The sequence below is a fragment of the Impatiens glandulifera genome, chromosome 5, assembly GCF_907164915.1.
Source record: "Impatiens glandulifera chromosome 5, dImpGla2.1, whole genome shotgun sequence".
Lineage (NCBI taxonomy): Eukaryota > Viridiplantae > Streptophyta > Magnoliopsida > Ericales > Balsaminaceae > Impatiens > Impatiens glandulifera.
The window spans coordinates 35,877,120-35,900,292 of record NC_061866.1 but is presented as its reverse complement, the minus strand read 5'-3'; the positions used below and the strand labels follow the sequence as shown (position 1 = coordinate 35,900,292).

Below are 23,173 nucleotides of genomic sequence, written 5' to 3'. Positions count from 1 at the left end.
CAAAGTTATTTTAAAATATAATCCAAACAAATCTTAAATTTGAATTCATTAGTTATATATATATATATATATATATATATATATATATATATATATATATATATATATATATATATATATATATATATGGAAATTTGATGAAATGACCTTCAAAATAGGGCAAATTTCAAAAATAACCTACCCCATAATTTTTTGCAAAAATAACCTTTTACCCCTGCCAAAAGACCAAATTACCCTTCATAAATATTTATTCTTCCCTATTCTTCATCGTTTCTTCTTCTCTTCTCTTCTCTTCTTTTCTCTTCTCTTCTTTCTCTCTTCTTTCCCCCTAGCAACGACGTTATCCCCGACTCCCCTCCCGACGACGACGTTATCACATCAAGACGTCGGAGGACGCTTCCCCTCCGAACGACGTCTGCATCCTACGCTTGTAGCAAGGCTCTCCCCTATGACTCCATCAAGTTAGATCTCCAACAAACGCCGAATCAATCAATGGGTATGCTATGATATTGCTTTGTTTTGTTTGATATATCTAAAAACACTTGTTATTAATCAATTTGGATCGCAAAGTGCAGTTTGCGCCAACGCAAAGTGCACTTTGCGCCAACGTAAAGTATAGTTTGCGTCGGTGCAAACTGAACTTTGCGCACTTGTTGTACTTTGCATCGGTGCAAACTGTAATTTGCGCACTTTGCGTCGGCACAAACTGCATTTTGCTGCACTTTACGTCGGTGCAAGCTGCACTTTTCATCGTTGCAAACATAACTTTTCCCACTTTACTAAACTTTGCATTGGTGCAAACTGCACTTTGCGCACTTCACGTCTACGCAAACTGCACTTTGTGTTAGTGCAAACTTTAACGCAATGTGCAGTTTGCAAAGTGTTAGTACTTTTGTGAATTTTATCAATTGTTAGTATACTTTCCACTTACTTTTGTGAATTTTTATCAATTGCAGATCACAATGTATTTGTTAGTACCTTTGTCCTCTTTGATGGAGAGTGGAAAATTAATGATGGTGTTAGTTCTTTTGTTTCAAGTTCATTCGAAGGTGTGACTCTACCCAAAATACTACATATGACGAATTAGTTGACATCATCTATGATGCTATTGGTGTGGACAAATTGAGGTATGATTTAGTGGTCAAAGTGAAGTATAATATAGGTATGTTAAATGCTCATCCTACTATTATCAAGCGAGATAGGGATGTGGTGTTCTATTTAAAAGAAAATTCGGTTTCACTCCCCCAGCATCGTAGTCCACTGTGTGTCTCTTTAGTAGAGAAGTCACTACCTTCAAACCTAACTCAATAAAGCAAAATACCAAGAGAGGTGGTTCCTACTCGTGACATATTCCCGATAATTGACCAGGATGTAGTCCAAAGTCAAAATAAGATATTTGAGCAAGATGTCTTCTAAAGTCAAAATGACATGTTGTTAAACCATGTAGAAGAAGGATAAAAAGACCCATGTTTGCGTCTGAGTTAGGATCTAGTGAATTGGTTGCTAGTACTAGAGTAGGTCCTTCTCTTGCACCCCGGGAACTAATCACTTCCCATACCATGAACAATACTGAGTGGCTTGGTTCATATGAACCAATAAAGCTTGAAACACATGCTCAATTAACCCTTGAAAGAGGATTGGAATTGGATACGTTTTTTTAGAACAAAAAAGAACTTCAATTTAGGTTGTATAGACATGTGATGTCTAATCATTTTGAATTCAAAGTGGAGAAGTCAACAAAAGATCATTGGTATGTGAAATGTCTAAATGATAACTACAAGTGGAGATTGTATGCTGCAAAAGGAAAATTCTCTGATACGTTTGAGATTCGGAAATTAGTAAAAGAACACTATTAAGATCGGTGACAACAATAGAAGGGGGTTGAATATTGTTGTGTTAATTTTCATTTTCAATGCGATTTTAATCCTGTTAGAGATTGAAAATCTATTTCTATTCTTTGACAAATTGTAGCAAGCTCTTGAACGGTTTCAAGTGCGGAAAGTGCTTGTTAGATTTGAAGCGACAAATAAAAGACTATAAGAAGTAGTAAGGAAATAACACATAATTTTATGGATGTTCGGAGATAAAACTCATACGTCACCCAATCTTATGTTTTCAGAAGTATTCAACTAGAAGACTTTGATTTGTATAGTCTCTACACAAACTCACTCAGATCACAGGTCTTAACAGATGCCTATTCTAAACTCCTAACTATCACAATTTGTTGAACAAACAACAATCTGTTCAGCTAACAATACTGAAATTACAATAAATTAATACAAGAAAATATTAGTCATCTTAACGTAGTGATTCTTAGAATAGCTTGAACAATGATTTTTCTGGTAGCCGTAAAATGAACGAGAATGGCCAATAGATTTTCTGACTGAAAATTGTCAAGAGAGAGATTCGTCGTTGTACTCTAGTGCCTTTTTATATTTGAATCGTAGTAATGGTCAAATCTATTTCGTAAATACGTGGCATCTTTTCGTTTGTCGTACGCCTAGTGTACAGGGTAGTGCGTCTACGAATAATATTCGTTGGATCGTGGCGTACGAAATTGTAGTGCACGTAGTGATGGAATATTTAGTAGAACGTGGTGTACTAGATAGTAGTACGGGGGCTAGTGGAATAATCATGTACGTGGATGTTGTACATTTTGGTGTATTAAGTTGTTGTAGAAGTCGGATGTTAGCGCAACACAACTGTTGACGCAACACTATTGTTGGCAACTCTATTATTGACGCAACACTGTTGTTTGGTTACACGGTTGTTAGTGCTTCTTCATACTGTAGTTAGCACAACTCTATCATTGGTCTACACAGTTGTTAGCGCTTCTTCAAATTGTTGCCAGTGTTTTTCAAACTACAGTTAGTGTAAGGCTGCAGCAAGCGCTTCTTCAGACTGCTGTTAGTGCAAGGCAGTTGCCAGCGCTTCTTCAAATTGTTGTTAGTGCGGGCTAGTGGAATAATCGTGTATATGGTAGTTGTACATTTTGGCGTATTAAGTTATTGTAGAAGTCGGTTGTTAGCGCAACACAAGTGATGACGCAGCACTATTGTTGGCAACCCAGTTGTTGGAGCAACACTGTTGTTTGACTACACGGTTATTAGTGCTTCTTCAGACTGCTATTAGCACAACTTTGTTGTTGGGCTACATAACTGTTAGCGCTTCTTCAGACTATTGTTAGCGCAAGGCTGTTGTCAGCGCTTCTTTAGACTACTGTTAGCGCAAGGCTGCTGCCAGTGCTTCTTCAGACTTCTATTAGTATAAGGCAGCTGCCAATGCTTTTTCATATTGTTGTTAGCTCAAGACTGCTGCCAGCGCTTTTTTAGACTGTTGTTGGAATAAGTTTGCTGCCAGCGCCTCTTCAAATTTACTTTCGCATTAAAACATTTGTTGAACTTAATTTTATTCATTTATTAATGCATAATCAAAACTATGTCGTATTGATTTTAATTATCCTAACTCCATTTTAATCAATTAAATTATTTTTTCATAATTCAACTTAATTAATAATTTTCATTTTAATCTTAATTTAATAATTTCCCCCCTTTTCTTTCTTTAACTTAATTGTTAGAGATGTGAGTTCGGCGTTTGGTTATTTCTGAACAGAAAGGAAGTGCGATCGGCACAAGCGACACGTCACGGAGGCACGATAGACATAGGAAGAAAGGCACGATCGGCACGGGAAGCACTATATTGTCTTATGCTGTAAGTCATCAAATCTGTGACGAAATCACCATTAATCAAAAGAAGCACGATCGGCACAAGCGGTACGGCACGATAGACACAAGAGGCACTGCACGATCGGTACGAGTGACCCGGGTTTCTGCAATTACTCTATTTCTGCCATAATGGGGAAGGGGAAGAACAAAAGTAATAAATCAAAAGAAGTTAGGGAAAATTAAGGAAGTAACAGTCAAAAAAATTGAAAATTTTGCTAAAAAAGTCATCAAAGAACAATAGGATACCAACACAAGTAAACAATCTGCTCCAACTGCTATTGGGAAAATTCCTACTGAAAAAATGCAGGAAAACATAAGGATAATGAAAGAGCTTAGAAGATACGCTATAATGAAAGAGTTAATCTGTTTGGGCTCAAGAATCAGATTACAAAGCTCCTTATGCATGTCATAAGGGGAGAAATTGTCATTAATAAGGAGAAAGCACAACATATTACAATTCAACTCAACATCCACTATCTTTAAGACTGGAATCTGCTGAAAAAAAGAAAAATATGAAGAAATTGTTCAATGGTCCGTTGCTACAATGAAGGAACTGATGAGGCTCCCAAATCTAAGTCATATACTATTATAAGCAACTCGACATGGAAAACTAATGAAGTCTGGAAAAACAACAATGCAAAAAAGTCGAAAGATCATGCCTATAAAGGGAAAATCTACTTGGACAATACACATACAAAAGTGGAGGTATTGAATTCTCCATTTGTATTTAAATTGCCTACTAGAGTAAAGAAAAACTATATAAAGGAATGGGAAAATATAGTTATGGGAAACTATATAGGGAAAAACAGAGTATCCTTACCAATTACTAAAGAGGCATTGTTGAAGCAATAGGAAGGAAAAGGCTAGAGAAAATTTCAGTAAATGTTCGTGATTTATATTTCCATAAATTTAAGAAGAGATCTAATCTGGAGGAAATTCTAGAAAATTAGCATACATATATAGGTTCCAACTATGTGAAGTTGGAAAAATGGTCTGAAGACTTGAACCTATTGAGTAAGCCAAAAAACTCTACACAGATATGGTTCAAGCTCTAGAATATACATGCACATATGTACAATTCGGAAGCCCTTAGTCATTTTGCAAGTTTATTGAGTTGACCATTATCCATAGACTCAATTACTGAATTAGGAGAGCACCTATCATTTGCTAGAATTAGCATTGAAGTGCATCCTAGAATCACACTGCCGAAAATTATGACAGTAGTAGACAGAAAAGGATAACCTATTGTCATGGAAATCACTTATGAGTGGAGGTCAGACAGATACTCTTTCTACAGACCTTCCAAAATGCAAGCCCAAAAAGTGATTTGGCTAAGGAAGAAGATTAAAAAATATATAAAGGTCAAAAAGCACAAATACAAGAAAATGAAACAGAGGTACATATAATCAAAGAACAAAATATGGTTAAAGAACATGAAACCAAAGATAAAGAAAATTCTGGACAAGAAGAATGCAGTACGAAGAAGGAGGTGGAACCTCAACCTAATCATGTTGAAGAGATAGTTGAAGATTCGCAATTAAATCAAGTTGAGTGGTTACTGATGAAAACAGAGATGAAGATATTCAGGCTAATCAAGAGAAAGAATAAAATTTCAAGGTTGATACAGAAGAATCCAAAGTTTCTGAGGATTCTTAAGTTGAAGTTGAAGTAAATGAAAACAATGGTCTAGAAATTTAATCTAAGAATAATAAGGTGAAGAGCCCGGAAATCTTGGAAAATAATTATTTCTATCAAATCAGAATGGGTTCATATAAAGAAAGAAATCAAAATAAGAATAGGAAGTATTACTCAACCTCTTCAGTTCATCCCCATTTCATTACAAGAGGAGGGGAAGAGGAAATAAAATGGGAAGAGGAAGACAACTTGTTGATACAACAGGTTGGTATGAAAATAAAAATCCGGATTAGGATAATTAGGATTTGATACAATTTACAATATTTGTTTGTAATCTTTGTTTGTATGTTTGATTGCTACTAATCAGGTTCTTTAGGGTCATTTGATTGTCATCCTTTAATCATAGCTAGGGTTTGTCTAGCTTTGATCATTGACCCTCCCACTTTTAGGATTTTAATGAAATGGTTTTAACTGTTTTCCAAAAAATAAAATGAAAACCCAAAATGTTATTGGAAAAAAACTTATATTAAACAATAATATACAATAATATAACATAAATACAAGATTTCACTCAAAGATCACATAAAACAATTAAGATCAATATTTAAAATAAAGAACATGCATATTTTCGGTAACTTCTTTTTATATTGTTTTTGTTTTTCAAACAAAACTACTTAGAATTGTCTGTTTTTTATATGTTATTATATTCATATTACATAATATGTCTACAAAAATTCACTTAAACGTGATGTGTGAATGATTAAGAATGAAAATTAACAAATTCAAAAACACGAAAACATGCTAGTTTTGGGTCAATTTCGATTTTTCAATTTTTATGTTTGTCAAAACAGCCAAAGAAATTTTGAATTTTTTATATGTTTTCCAATATATAGTAATTAAAATCCATATAAATTTTCATCCCAAGGGGAGGTGGGAGAGATCGAAAACCAGAAATACAAAATCAAGGACACGAAGGGTGCTTATTTTTTTTTGGAATTTTTAATCTTATTTAGGTTATGTCTTTGTTTTGTTTTAAACTTTCTGTTTATTTATTTATTCATTCATGTTACATAACATACATATTTACATGATCATATACGAATTAAAAAGGCTAAGCAAATAATAAATGAAAGCATGCAATATTTTTTATTTTAATGAAATAGGTAAAATATTGAAAAACAAAAATGGGAAAATCAAGAGCTTACAATATGAGATGCTCTCGATTTCGGCTGTGAAATGAATTGGGCATCCTAGGGGCCTTAGGGAATGATTAAGAGAGGTCTTTCCTAATGAGCTAGGGTAGTGTATTTATAGGCAAGGTTGGAAGGATTTAAAGACTCCACCGTGCCTAATCTTTAGGAATAAATCCCATATTTTTAATTAAAATGAACAAGTCTTTTCCTCCTTTTCTTTACTCACGTTCAAGAGGCTTTTAGGTCCATCCACCATCTTCCATGGGTCAGATCTTAAACATGGGTAGATCCATGGGTAAGATCACCGGTTGGATTCGTCGATTGGATCCATTCCTTGACTTGAATTCACATTGACTTCACTTTAACTCCATCCAATACCCACCTAATTTCGAAATTGGATCCATGTTGAAAGGATCTTGGATATTCTTGATGGATCTTTCCCTTTGAAGTCCACATGTTTAAAATACTTTTTTAATAAGGGAAAAAGACTAAGTCTTATATCCTGACATGATAATTTTATTTAATGGTAAATAAAATGCTAACTATAATTAATCTATATAACAAATTTAACAAAATATTTTAAAATTTTTGTTAATATGAATTAAAAAAACATTTTCATGTTAAAAAAATTATCATTTTGTTTCATACTATGTCTAAGTGATTTAATTAATCAAAACTCTTTTACATAATATTTTTTTTAATCAAAACTCAATTAAATAGATTATTTAAACAAAAAGTCCAAAATCTGTTTCTTACATAAAAAAAAGTTTTTGTTTAAAAAATAAATATCTTTATTTTATGGTGTTTTAAATGATAAAAACACCTTAAATATATTAGGTATGATAAAACCCTTGTGTTTTCATAACTTGGGATAATTACCACCTTAATTTATTAAAAATTCGAAATCAACTTTTCTTAAAAATTCGATTATTTCAAATATAGTTGTTTATAAACTATAAAAATTGGGAGGTAAAAATTAGTGTCTATAGAATACCACTTTTTGACAAAATTTTATAGAAATTACTCGATTTAGAAAAATGCATGTCCAAACTTAAACATAGGCACTGCATTTGAATTTCCAAATTTATTATTTTTCCAAACATGTTGTATTCATAAAAACAATAAAAAGATAGAGAGTTAAAACTTAGTGCACTAATTTCATGATATTTTCATCATGATTCGTATGACATTTATTGGAGAATTCGGATTTCAATAGTTATCGATTTTGGTTTATCTAAAAATTTAACAACTTTTAATTTTTAATCCAACTAAGGATTTATTTGTCCACTTAAACTAGAAATGTTATAGTATTTCACCTAACTTTTTTACTTTATTTAAGCAACAAAACATTTACGTTTAACTTAGTTTGTTCACTTAAACTAAGAACCTTGATGTGTTTTACTTTTGACCCGACTATGACTTAGTTTGTCCACTTAAACTAAGAACCCTAAAATGTTTATACTTTTGATCCGAACTTAGTACACTTAAACTAAATATTTTGTGTTTGATTTAGCTTGTCCACCAAAGCTAAGTATCTTTTGTGTTTAGCTTGTCCACTTAAACTAAAATCTTTTACGTTTGACTTAACTTGTCCACATAAGCTAAGAAATATAAATCTCCGTCATTTAATATAACTTGTTCACTTAAGCTAAGACTTAACTTTTCCACTTAAGCTAAGTAAATAAGCACTTTTCATTTTATTTTTATTTTAATAGAAATTCTCCTAGTATAAAAAGTTTCAATATCTTTTATCACATGACTAGTCAACCAAATTTTAGAAATGAAATGTAGACCTTCTTAACCTTCTAGGTATTTAAGTGCTTTTACGTTCTCACGTTTTAGTAACGTTGAATCAAAACATCTTCAAGAACAGGCTTAGTACATTTTCTCTTTGAATGTTAATAAGGAGACCAACCATAAGTGCATTTTTTCGACACATAGTTTATCAATTATGAATTCAAACACTAGTACGAACGATAGCATTGATTTTCCTTTAAGGATCTTGTATGCCCGAACATCAATATTTGAAGTTCACGCCAAGCTTAATCTTTCAACCATGTACCATGAAATTAGATCTCGCTTCTCTTATGGAAGTTATGTGCTTCAAACTCTAGGCCTCAAAGTGTTTTTACTTAAACATACTCGAGGTATATATGATAGAATCAATACACTCTTGTATTTGCGTTTAGAAAATTTAAAAAAAGTCTAGGCGAACAACAAGTGGTGATTTCAATATTTCAACCACTATGAGTGTCTATATGATAGAATCAATACACTTTTATTTTTTGTTTAGCAATCTGGACAAGAGTCTAGGATGAACAACAAGTGGTGATTTGAATATCTCAACCAACACAATCTTGTTTAATACAAGTTCTCGTATTTTCCTACTATTATAGAGGCATTAAGTTCTGACGCATAGCCTTCATTGGAGATGAAGCGCTTCCATTGGAAACAATGGTTTCGAGTTTGGGTATTTTGAATTTCCATGATCTTTTCCAATAAGTTTTTGGGCGCTCCGTAAGACTTTTGAGCGAGTTCAATCAGATAGTGCTTTATTTGAATTTTAAGAGTTACTTTGGCTTCTTTTGAGACAATCAAGAAAACAATTGACTTTTCCTTATCCTTACATATTTTCTAAATCCTCGTTTCACTCTTCATATTCTTTTCATTATTCATCATTAGCTAGAGGGATCAAAAAAGTCTACACTTGTCTCAATGTGATCATAATTAAATGCGTGAAAGCATTTAATCGTTTTCAATGCCCATAGTTTTGATGTTGGGTTCTGATGTTTGACCTGGTCAAGGTTAGCTATTAACTTAAGCTAAAAGTTTATCATTTTAACCATCATTTTATTTTAATAAAAATGTCATCACAGATATCAGTAAAGACTATCAGCTTGTCATCTTCAATAATCAAACATGATGGATCACTCACGTCTATCAAACATGATGATCTTTTTGTCAAAGAGTTTTTGAATCATTCCTCTTAGTGAAAGACAATAATTAGTCTCGTATCCTTTAGTCTGGTGGTATTCTCACCACTCATTCTGAAACCTCCTTAATATATATCTATTGGGATTTAGGTCAAGACCTATATTAGGTTCTTTTGCTTTAGAATCTTGAGAGCTTTAGATAGTTTCATGTTCAGAGTGATATTATTATATAAGTTTTTTTTTGTTTTATGGCGACCTAATATATCTGATAGAATCGTTACACATATGCTCTTGCTTTTAGCAATTAGTACAAGAGTCTAAGTGAGCACTATGTGGTGATTTCAAAATCGCAACCATGAGGGAAGCTTTTTTTTTTTCTTTTTTTAGCAATCTGGGTATATGTCACAAAATCGATACACTCACATTATTTCTTTTAGGCAATAAAGCAAGAGTCTAGATGAACATGCATTGGTGATTTCAATGCCTCAACCTTGATGACTATTTTGGCTCAATTATTATTATTTATTTATTTTCAAACCTAGAGTTTTGAGTCAACTCTCATTTTTTGAAACATTTTTTTTCTTTTAGGAGGTGGAACAATTTTATTTATTCACGTGGTTTAAATTTAGGCTTGACTTTTTTCCATGAGCTTCCCTTTTCTTTTTCTTTTTTATAGAATTAATCGTGAGTACACGAAACTGTGCAATTAGATATCCTTTACTCCAAACGTCTAGGAAATTATTGAGTTCCTTTCGAAACGATCATCAAATGGACACTCTCATCTCGACTTGTACTTGTTTTCTAATATTTTAGAGGGAGATCGTGTCAACCTTTCCTCACATTACTTTTGGAAAACGAATTATTACAACTGGACCTCGAGACAAAGGTTTCATATGTATCTTCTTGATAGAGGAATCAGAACGTAGTTCAAGGTTCAAAAGTGTCAGTTTTATTTTGGAAATGTTCTTGGTGTGAACTATGATTTTATACTTTTTTTCGTTTTTCATTTTTTTAATGCCCTAGTGTGAACTAGGTTTCTTTTTATTTCTTTTTATAATGGTTTAGAATGTCTTACTTGCGTTAAACAACTTACGTTTATGATCATTTATTTTTTTATTTTAAGATAGCTTACAACGCATTATTGAGGATATACGTCTTACCTCGTATCTTTGTTTCTTTGTTTTGTCCGGATGACTTAGAGAGCTTTATTGGTGATATGCATCTTACATCACGTATCTTTTTTTTGGATGACTTAGAATGTGTTATCAAGGATAAACATCTTATATCGAATCGTTTTTTCGTTTTTTTATTTTTTTATTTTTTAGGATTAGACCTTTTATTTGTGTAGTCTGAAGAATGCCCAAAGTCTTGACATAGGGTGTTTTTTATAAATCAGGAATGTCATCTTATTTGTTTTTTTACAAAGAGAAATGACGATTATGACTAGGCCTAGTGAATAGGATGCCTACGTATCTTTTGGCAAAGAATGAAGTCATTGATGTAGTTCATGGTCATTTGAATATTTTTTGTTTGTGTTTTCATTTTTTCTATTTTTCCTTTTGAAGATGTCCTAGTGTATGAACTAGGATTTTATTTTATTAGAATGTTCCTTAATATGAGAACTAAAGTTTCATTTTCTTTTCTTTTTTTTGTTATTTTTTCATTCATTTAATTTTTAAATGCCTTAGTGTAAAAAAAATCTATGATTTTATTTTTGTTTATATTGTTATCATCTTTTTTTTACATTTGTTGATGCAAATATTTTTAATGCAATGATGTTAATGCATGCAAGTAAATGCAATCCTACGAAGGGTCTATTATTTCCAGATTCTTCATTCATTGCATTTTTAGTTAAGTATGGGAATGAATATTGTCCTCATGTTGAGATCTTTCATTGTCTTCTTTAATTTACCTTGAATGTTTGACTCACTAGCGCGAGTAGATATTCATATTGTTTTTCGATGAGCATCGTTCTTGAGTATGAGCTTTAGTCGCATTCTTGGACCTAGAGCCATTGGTTTTGATCAAGATATCATGTCCTAATTTTGTGCTTAGGTTTTCTGGGAGATACTTTATTGTATCCGTGATTTACCTTGAATGTTTGACTCACTAGATTGAGTAGACATTGGGATTCTTTTCCACAAGAATCATTTTGGAGTCTATGATGCAGTTGCGGTCTTGGGACCTAGAATTATTGTTTATGATTGAGAGATTGGTTGAAGATCAATAAAGTGAACACAATTATTGTCGACTTCAGACTTATATTGTACATCTTCACTTGCTCGAGATGCTCCGAGATGTCGTACGAATATCTTGTTAGTGTCACGTCAAAATTATAAAAGGCCTCTCATTAATGGAGTGCGTCATCTCTCAGTTTTGATACTGAGTTAACATTTCTCGCATGCTTATTTATCTACAATGAATTTCTCCATTTACATGGTTGGCTATTATAGTTATTATTTTGTTTGAATAGAATCAAATGTTCTTCAAAAGAATTTAACGATGTCACTTCAAGTGTGTTGAGCGTGGTAGTGTATAAGACTTTTAGGAGTGGTGTCCATTCAAGTCCTTGTATTCGATCTTCGGTCGAGCTCTTAAGATCTTAAATTGTGGGTCATGATCAAGAGATCATGTCCTCGATTGGAGGTCGATGAATAGGCATGATCATCATGAATCACATATTTGTCCTTAACATCTTCGCATACTTGAGTTGCTTCGAGATGTCATCATTTTTACATACGGTAGTTTGTCAAGGCTCCATCAAACTATAATAGGCATCCCATTAATGAAGTGCATCATCTCTCAATTTTTACATCAAGATAATATTTTTTGCATACATGTATATCCACAATGTATTGCTCCATTTTCATGTAGTTAGCTTTTCTAGTTACTCCTTTTGTTTGAATTAATTCAAAAATTATTCAAAAGGATTAAATGGGGATTACGTCCATTATGTTGAGCATACCAATGTATAAGACTTTAAGTAAATGATATCCATTATCATCATTGTATTTCTCATTATTGTTGTGTGGATCAAGAAATGTCTTTGTCCAGATGACATGATCATCTTTGTCTCGAAGCAAGGGAAAGTGAAAATATAATGAACGCGTCTTATGGAGTGGTGACCCTTCAATGCCTACATGCAATGCAAATGTAGTGGATGTGAAGCTTAATCAACTATTTGGTTTTATGATGCTTTCAATCAATGAATATTGTTTTTGGTTTGTCATGAACAACCTATAGATCTCGAAAGATGATTAAAAAAGAAGTAGCATCAATCATAAGACGACCCGTGTCATCATTTATGCATACCTAAGGGGAAGTAAGCGCACATTTTTCAACTCGTCGTTTTTATTTAAAATAAAAGTATTTAAAAGTGGGGGTTAGTAGTAAACAAAATAAAATATTACAAGCATTCAATCATCATCCTCACCTTACAATGCACACAATGTTTTGCAAAGTATAAGAAAGATTTTATGTTCAATGGAAATAAAAAGAAAATTGAGTCTTCTTCAAGCTCCTCATTTCCTCGTCATTTGGTCTTTCGACTTCTTTGTTTGTTTTGGCATCCTCTTGTAGAAACTTAGTCACAAAGGTCAAATCTCTTTCTTGTCGAGACCCTCGTCGTTTGCGTGTTGTTCCTCTTTGAGGTGTAAGAGGCATTGAACTTGTAGCTTGATTATGACTTTCATAGTTAAGTCATCGACCTCGGGAGATGGCATTGTCCTTAGAAGATTACAACTTTTCTGACGCCAAAAATTGACCCTTCCCGAGAAGGGGTTTTCGTTACTCAATAGTCACGCCCCATAACTCATCTTTCTCTCGAGACTCAACTAAGACAAGTAACCAAAATGGTAGGTTTGACTAAAGTGGATTTAAAATCGATTTAGATTAGCTTTGACTTTTTAGAGTCACCACCTAATTTACTACTCGAGAAATTAAGAAAGAAAAATATTTTGTGTGTTGAAACGCATTTTAGAAATTATGGTCCTAGTTCGGTACTTGGTTACACATGAGAAAGAACTCTCGCAATATGTTTCACGTGTCTGTCACATGACAGTCTCTACTTTAAAAACTTTTGGTCATTTAAAAGAATATTTTTATATACCTTATTTATTTATTCAATCATAGGGTATGCGTCTAAAGGTAATCCATTCATAAAATGTGTCAAGTTTTGTATCATTATGTTCCTAAAACATACGTCTATGTCATGCTTTTAAATTTATGACCTAATAAAATAAAATGTTAGTGTCTGTGAGCGAGAAATAAGCTTGAAAAATAAAGATACCTACAAAAACAAGAAAAAAAATATTTAATATAAAATACAAACAAATCTTAAATTCGAATTTATTACCTACATTTATATATTTATCTTTATTAAAAACTTTTCTTTTTTTTCTTTTTTATCGTTTCTTTTTAGTTTCTCTCAATTTTTTTAACAAATTATATATGTGTAATCGTGTCTTCATATCATGTAATTATGTATATCATAAATTTTGGCAGCAATTATCATTACAACCTATCCAGACTCATTTGCCCACGACCATTATCATTTATTACCACGTCACTTCTTAAGTTCTTATGCATTTATCTATATAAAGGGCAGTGTTTGGTAGAAGGTATAATTCTGCTGTTAAGATAGGATAACTATATAAATTAGCATGATTTTCGTGCGATGCAAACGGACAAATTTATAAAAAGAATCAAAATTTTTATATTAAAATAATTGAATCACACTATATAATATATTAACGGTTTTCATATTGTGTATATATTCTTTCACATCTCTATATTTATTAATATTTTGTGTAGTTATGTAATCTCAAATTTATTATAATTTTTCTTTATAGAAACTTTTTTTAAATACAACTAAAATAAAATAATATAAATATGGTCATTTATTCAAATATTTAGTTTTTTCGTTCAATTAATTTAATTTTAAATATTTTGTATAAAAATATATATTTATAATAATATTATAAATTAAATTAATAAATATTTATCAATTATTTAAAACATATCAAAATATAGAGTTATAAATATTTTTTATTATATATATATAATCTATTTATTATATTTTGGTATTATATATATATATATATAAATAATTAAAATATTAATATTATTCATTAAAATACAATTTTATTTATAGTTTTATTACAAAATATTTTATTATGTTTTATTATAGAAAAAAAAATTTAAATCCTTGGAGACAGAGAATTATCGGGTTCCTCTTGATTTTAAATCCCCATCTCTTTTTTGCTTCCCATTTTTCTTTAAATCAAGATCGAATTTTTTCCTATGTCTCTCTTACATCGTCGTCGTTGTCCACCTCCTCTTCTCGTGCTACTTATACCTAAGGAGAAATGATAGTCAATTTAAGAAAGACTTAGACCTAAGGAGAAAGAAGAGACGAATTTGATAGAAATTCATATAAAATGTGTAAAAAAAAAAAAAAAAATTATTTTCTTTTCTAAATCAACGGAGACAGAATACTCGTCTTTCTCTTGATTTCGAATTCTTCGTCTTCATTCGCTTCCCATTTTTTTCAAATCAAGATCGAATATTTTTCTCTATGTCTCTTTTGCGTCACCGTCGCCCTCCTCTGTTGCATCATCGTCGCCTTTCTCCGCCACATCGGCGTCGCCATCCTCCTCTTCTCGTGCTACATATACCTAAAGAGAAAGGAGTGTCGATTTAAGAAAGACCTAAACCTAAGAAGAAATGAGAGACAAATGTAACGTGAGAATTTGATAAACCGTGAGAATTTTATTAGAAAATCATATAAATTGTGTAAAAATAAAAAAATTATTTTTTTTTAAATTATTTTTTTTTCCAGAATCCACGGAGGTAGAGAATCCTCGACTTCCTTTTAATTTCGAATCCTCGTATTCATTCGCTTCCCGTTATTTCTTCAAATCAAGATCGAATATTTTCCTCTGGTCTTTCTTTCGTTGTCGACACCCACCTCCTATTATCGTGTTAACTATACATAAGGAGAAATGAAAGTTGATTGAAGAAAGACATAAACCTAAGGAGAAAAGAGAGAGAATTGTACCGCGAGAATTTGAGGAGAAATTCATATAAAATGTGTAAAAAATTGGTAGATATCACCTTAAATTTTTTGTTTTAAACATCAATATATATATTATCTCCGTTTACGTAGGGACTCACACATGCCATCTTACCCTTACTTTTGGCCTTCCCCATCAATCACAAATTTACATACGTATTTACGTAGGGACACACACATGCCGTCTTATCCACATGCCATCTTATCTTTACTCATACCCACTACGTAGGGACTCACACATGCAATCCACATCGACACAAATTCACCCACTCATACATACATGCACATTCATTTATAAATTTGCATAAATTAAGACTCGAACTCTGGTCTCTAATATGAAATGTAAACACTTTAACCATTAGACCACTTGTAAAATTTTATGTATGTATAAATATTTAATCATTGTTAATTAATAATAGATAAAATATATACTGAATAAAAGAAAATTAATTAATTAATTATATTAATAATAAATATGTGAACACTTTAACCATAGACCACTTGTATAAGTATTTAATCCTTGTTAATTAATAATAGATAAAATATATAATGAATAAAAGAAAATTAATTAATTAATTTTATAAATAATAAATATGCATAGAAGATAGAAGGATAATAGGAAGAAAAAATATATATTTATATAAAATTAATGATAAAATTTATATATATAAATGAGGAAAAAGAAAATAAAAAATAAATTAATTATTAGTGTTATAAAATTGAAATTAATTAGGAAAGATATATTATGTGTATGAGAGAGAAAAGAATATAAGAGTGAAATATGTAATTTTATTTTAAGTTTAATAAATTATTTAAACGTTATTATATATTATATATAGTATTATTATGTATATTATAAATATATATGTATATAATATTAAATATAAATTTATATAAAATTATTGAAGAAAAATAATATATATAATTAGGAAAAAAATAATTAGAAAAGATAAATGAATAATTATGGTATGAGATATAAATTAGTAATTATGAATAGGTAATTATGATAAGAGAGAAACAGTTAAAAAATATAATAAACCTATGTGAGATTTGGTGAGAGCATGAATATCACCCTACATTTTATTTCTTAAACATAATTAGATATATATAGATAATAAAATTATACAAGTATTTAGTTAAATTAGTTTTATATCTACAGTAAAATTAATGGTATAACTTATACCTTAAAAGGAGTATAAGTTATAACACCCCACACCTGTTACAAAGTTATTAAATTCTTAATTTTTTTTATCATAATTTTATAATATTAACCTTTATTAGTTTATTATTTAATCTTTTATTAAATTTAATTATTATATTTTAAATATATTTTAATTTTGAGTATTTATTATTTACATGTTTTTAGAAAATAAAATTATTTTTTAAATTTTATTATTTCAAAATTAAAAATTTTGATTTTTTTTAAAAGAAATTTAATGTTTGTTTTATAATTATTAGTATAAAAATAATTATTATTATTATTATTTATCTATTCTATTAAATACTTATTATATTTAGTTTAATAATTTAAAAAAATATATTATTTTTCATATTTTAAACTAAATTACAAAATAATTATTATTTATTTTAAAATAATTTTTTTATAACATCTCTTCAGCCAAAATAGAAGACTTGAACAAATTATTCATTTTTATTAATTTGTTTGTGATTTTATTATTATATATTTATTAATATTAATTATTGATATTCTTTATCTAATTATAAGGAATCATATATATATAATCATATAGCATTATTATTTATTTTTTAAATTATTTATAAGATAATTAAATATATTTTTATTAGTTAAAATACAATTAATAATAAAAATTAAAATAAGATAAACATTAAAATAATTTATATAAATACAAAAATAAAATATTATTCCTCTTTTTATTATTTTCTTATATCATTAACCTAACACAAAATTATAAAACTTATATAATTTATACATTTTTTATCAATCCAACCAAGCACTAATAATATATAATTTATATCTCTTAATACCTTATACAATTTATACTTTCTTACGACTTATACTTATATAATTAATAACACGTACCAGAGTATAGTCGAAATCAATTTAGTTTTTTATTTTACTATAATTTGTTTTTTAATTTAATTTTTTATATTTTAGTAAAATAGTAAATTCAAAGTAAATAAAATAAAATAAACAAGTTCAAAACTTCTTTAGTAGGGTCAGTTAATCAACAAAAATATGTGGGTCCTTACTCCGTTGTCGGACCAAAGACTAAAGGGTGTTTAGACAAAAAAAAAAAAAAAAAAAAAAACAATAGTCAATAATAGCAGCACGCAAACAAAAGAACTAATATATTGTAGACTTATACTAGTAATTCGTATATGATTTTGAAATATAAATCCAAACTGAGAAGAGTAGAAAGGTTAATAATAAAAGCAGACTCAAAATACATTCGAATGTTAAATGCTACAAAAAAAAAAAAAAATTAACCAAATGATATTTCGAATCAAAACTCAAAAATTAATCTTCCAATCTATCACTCGGTCTCTTTCAAATAGGTAACTAAAAAAATATTTTTCTAACTCCATTCTCTATGGTCCTTCTTGGTCTTCTCTTATTGTTGTTTATATAGGATTTCTTCTTAGGCTTGGGCTTCGATTTAGGATTTCGCTAATTTTCCCCTATTCGTTGCAGCGACTCTGCGTTTTTGAGGGCTCGTGATCCTCGTGCACAAAGATGCTTGGCGTTTTACACCGAGTTAGATTTCTTGAATTAATAAAATAAACAAGAACTATTTGATTGAGTTCTTGAAGAGAAAGATTGAAATAATATTATTGATTGAATGAATAATTTTTACAATAGTTTATCTATTATATATTTATAATAGTAATAGAGAAATAACTAAATTGAGAAAATATAGGATTTGGTTATTATATTTAGCCCAATTAATAGGAGATAAATAAATAATTTCTCTTATTTATCTAATACTTTATCATCCCCCTTCAAGCGAAAAGGTGAGGCACAAACCGTGAGCTTGCTACGTAAAAGAGCAAATCGATGAGAAGAAAGACCTTTAGTGAAGATATCAGCCACTTGATCTTCAGTGGGAATATATTGGATGAGTAGTTGTTTACGAGTAACTTTTTCCCGAACAAAGTGAAAATCGATTTCAATATGTTTTGTGCGAGCATGAAATACCGGGTTTACTAATAAGAATGCGGCACCAATATTATCACACCATAGAACCGGGGAAGAAGAAAGTGAAACTCGAAGTTCACTAAGTAGAGATTGAATCCAACAAAGATCAGCAGTTGTATATGCAAGAGCACGGTATTCAGATTCAGTACTAGAGCGAGCAACTACTTGTTGTTTCTTAGAATTCCAAGAAACGAGGTTGTCACCTAAAAAAATACAAAATCCAGTTGTTGAACGACGATCATTGGGACATCCTGCCCAGTCAGCATCAGAGTAAGCAACAAGAGTGAATTGTGAATTTGGACGAAGAAAGATCCCATGACGAGGAGTATGACGAAGATATCGAAGAATACGTTTAACCGCTCCCCAATGAGAAGATGTGGGAGTTTGCATGAATTGACAAGCTCGATTGACAGCAAAGGCTAACTCAGGACGAGTTAGTGTAAGATATTGTAGAGCCCCTACTATACTACGATAAAGAAACGGATCAGATAAAGGATCACCATCATGTTTAGAAAGGGATGAGCCAGCAGAGACGGGAGTGTGTAATGGCTTTGCTTGAATCATATCAGCCCGAGTGAGAATATCGTCAATATACTTGGATTGAGAAAGAAACAAGCCATCTTTGGTACGAGTGGCTTCCATTCCAAGAAAGTAATGTAATTGACCTAAATCTTTAACAGGGAATAATTTATTTAATTGAAATATAATTTTTGTTAGAAACGATTTAGAGTTGCCTGTGAGAATAATATCGTCCACATATACTAAAAAGTATGTTGTTATTTGAGGTGCATGATACGTGAAGAGAGCCGTGTCAGATTTTGATTCTATGAAATCAAGAGATAGTAGAGCAGTCCGGAGAGTAGCATACCAGGCACGAGGAGACTGTTTAAGACCGTATATTGCTTTATGAAGTTTGCATATATGATTAGGAAAATCTGGATGGACAAAACCGGGTGGTTGTGCCATGTAAACTTCTTCTTGTAGAGACCCATGAAGAAATGCATTGCTAATATCAAGTTGATGAATGAACCATTGATAAGATATTGCCAAAGAAAGAATAACACGAATAGTAGTGGGTTTTGCCACAGGACTGAATGTCTCTTCATAATCAATACCTTGTTGTTGATGGAATCCTTTAGCCACGAGACGTGCTTTATGTCGATCAATAGACCCGTCAACTTTATGCTTGAGTTTGAAAACTCATTTACATCCAACAATATTATGAGATTGTGTACGAGGAATAAGAGACCATGTTTTATTCTGAATAAGAGCATTATATTCATTTGTCATGGCAAGACGCCATTGCGGATCCTTATTAGCTTTGGTAAAACATGTAGGTGTAGTAGCGGAAGAAGTAGCAATGAGAGCTGATGAGGATATAGACCGTGCTTTATTGCGTGTGATCATCTGATGAGTAGAAGATGTAGGTGCATAAACTGTTGTGATAACTGGTTGTGTTGAAGGAACAGTAATAGTAGTAGAAGAAGATGTTATAGTGTTTGGTGATGTTATTGAGGTCGAAGAGGGTGATGATGAAGACGGTGAAGTGATATGAGATAATAGAGGTGGTATTGATAAATTAAGTATAGTTGTTGGAAGAGATGTCTCATTATCTTCTTGTGGTTTAGACAAGCGCACAAGGTCCTTATTTTTGAAAGGAAAAGTGAGTTCGTCAAAAGTGACATGTCGAGAGATAAATATTCGTCCAGACGGAATGTGAAGACACTTATAACCTTTATGAGATGAGTTGTAACCAAGGAAACTGCATTCAGTAGTATGAAAATCGAGTTTATGTTGATTGTACGGCCGTGTGAGTGGATAACAAGAACACCCAAATGTCTTCAAAAAACCATAATCAGGAGAAGAGTTAAATATAGTCTCGAATGGTGAACGTTGATGTAATGTCGGAGTAGGAAGACGATTGATAAGATATGTGGCTGTTTCAAAAGCTTCACTCCAATAATGTAGTGGCATAGATGCATGAGCCAATAAAGTGAGACCAGTTTCCGTAATATGACGAATTTTTCGTTCAGCAATGCCATTTTGCTCACTAGTATGTGGGCAAGATAAACGATGTAAAATACCATGATTATCTGTTAATGATTTGAAATTTCTATATTCTCCTCCCCAATCAGTTTGCAATATTTTGATTTTACGACTAAATAAATTTTCAACAAGTCGAAGAAAGTTGATAAACGTATTCAAAACATCCGACTTTTTCTTTAGCGGATATATCCACGTGAATTTGCTAAAATCATCCACAAAATGTACGAAATAACGACAACCATTAGATGAAAATTCAGGAGCAGGTCCCCAAACATCTGAATGAATTAGATCTAAAGGAGCCATAAATGTAGATTTTGAAGCTGAAAAAGGTAGTTTATGTGCTTTCCCATATTGACATGATCCACAAAAAGAAATAGTATTACTACCTAAAACTGGTAATTTAAAGTGTGATATAACTAAAGATGTAGTAGCGCTAGAAGGATGTCCAAGTCGTGAATGCCAAATTTGAGCCGGAGATCTAATACCAATAAATGCTTGTTTATTAGAACATGTTGAAAACGAACTTTCAATAGGTTCAACGCAATAAAGTCCGTCCTTGAGTAATCCCTTAAGAAGCACTATCTTCGTATCTCGGTCTTTAATAAGACAAATATTTGGGTGGAATTCAAAAAATACGTTATTATCTGATGAAAATCTCGCGACACTCATCAGATTTTTAGTAACATTCGGAACGTGTAAGATATTACGTAAGTAGAGAGATTTTTGTTGATTTAAAATTTTAGTCGTACCAATATTATAAATATTCAGAGGCATACCGTTTCCGACTTTGATAGTTTGAGTACCCGTATAAGGAGCATGTACATATAGATTATTAAGATCGGAAGTAATATGGTCGGTAGCACCTGAATCTGGACACCAAGTGGGATCTACAATAGTAGACGATGTAACTAACATTGTCGTAGGATTTGTAGAAGGATTAAAACGAGGGCACTCGAGAGCACTATGTCCTTGTACATTACATATTTGACAAGATGGATTATAAAAACAACTTTCGGAGCGATGACCAATTTTATGACAAAAATTACATTGCGGACGATTATTGTCTCGGTTCTGTCTTTGGTTCTTTTCGCCTCCATGCCTATAAATATAAGCAACATTCGTCGAAACGTTTGAGCGCGAAATATTTTCATAATCGAATTTTCTTTTCTTGAATATGAGTCGTTGTTCATAATTTAGAAGGATGTTTGTCATCTCATTAAACAATAGATCTTGTCTGGAAGTTAGAGCACATATCATCGGCTCGAACTCGTCTCCAAGCCCATTGAGTAGAGTTAGTTGCAGATCTTGATCAGAAACATATTGTCCGGCAGCGATAAGTGCATCTGATAGGTTTTTGATGTGTTGAATGAAGTTAAGAAGAGAATCACTACCTTTGTGTGCGTTTAGGAGTTGACTCCGTAACTCAAATAGTCGGCTCTTTGATTGAGAAACATAGATTTTCTCTAAGGTTTTCCAAAGTTCTTGTGCCGAAGATGATTTTGAGACTTGTTGACGAATCTCGTCGGTCAATGTTGAAAAGAGCCATGCAAGTACCCTTTGATCTTGGATACACCATTGTTTAAACTTTGGATTCTTGATTTGAATTGTATTATTTTGACCATCTGTTTCTTGAAGAAATTTGGGAGGAGTTTCAAGATTTTCTTCTACTATATCCATAAAATCATAACCTATCATGATTGGAGTAACTTGTGATTTCCAATAGATATAATTATATTTATCAAGCTTTACGCTTCCAGATATTATTGGTAGAACTGAGAAGTGATATTGTTCTTCCATTGAAATCGTTTTCGGGAGTTTTCCCTTATACGCTATGATACCAAGTTAGATTTCTTGAATTGATAAAATAAACAAGAACTATTTGATTGAGTTCTTGAAGAGAAAGATTGAAATAATATTATTGATTGAATGAATAATCTTTACAATAGTTTATCTATTATATATTTATAATAGTAATAGAGAAATAAGTAAATTGAGAAAATATAGGATTTGATAGTAATAGAGAAATAAGTAAATTGAGAAAATATAGGATTTGGTTATTATATTTAGTCTAATTAATAGGAGATAAATAAATAATTTCTCTTATTTATTTAATATTTTATCACACCGAATGATTTGTCCAACAAATAAAAAAAAATCATTTCTTTTTTCGAAAGGAGACTCCCGGTGCCTTTGATTGATCCTCGTAAAGAGTACACAAGGGATGAAGAAAAGGGAAAGGGGAGTGTATTTTTTGGGTTTGGGCCTTTTGTTTTGCTTCTTTGGATTTGAGCATCTGCGTTTGGGCCTTGTTTGACCAACAACTTCTTTTTCTCAACCTGCAAAACAAACACACAAATAAAGTAATTAAATAGATAAAATTAGTCAATTTA

At 31.2% G+C, this 23,173-nt stretch overlaps 1 protein-coding gene across 1 annotated transcript; it reads right to left on the bottom strand.

Moving 5' to 3' along the window:
* Positions 1–15,059: 15,059 nt before the first annotated feature.
* LOC124939259 (uncharacterized mitochondrial protein AtMg00810-like) lies at positions 15,060–19,703 on the bottom strand. The gene is made up of 2 exons (XM_047479749.1): positions 18,528–19,703; positions 15,060–15,161 (listed from the first exon to the last, which is right to left on the bottom strand). The coding sequence occupies exons 1-2, from the start codon at positions 19,701–19,703 to the stop codon at positions 15,060–15,062; spliced, it is 1,278 nt and encodes a 425-aa protein (XP_047335705.1).
* Between the last annotated feature and the right edge of the window lie 3,470 nt (positions 19,704–23,173).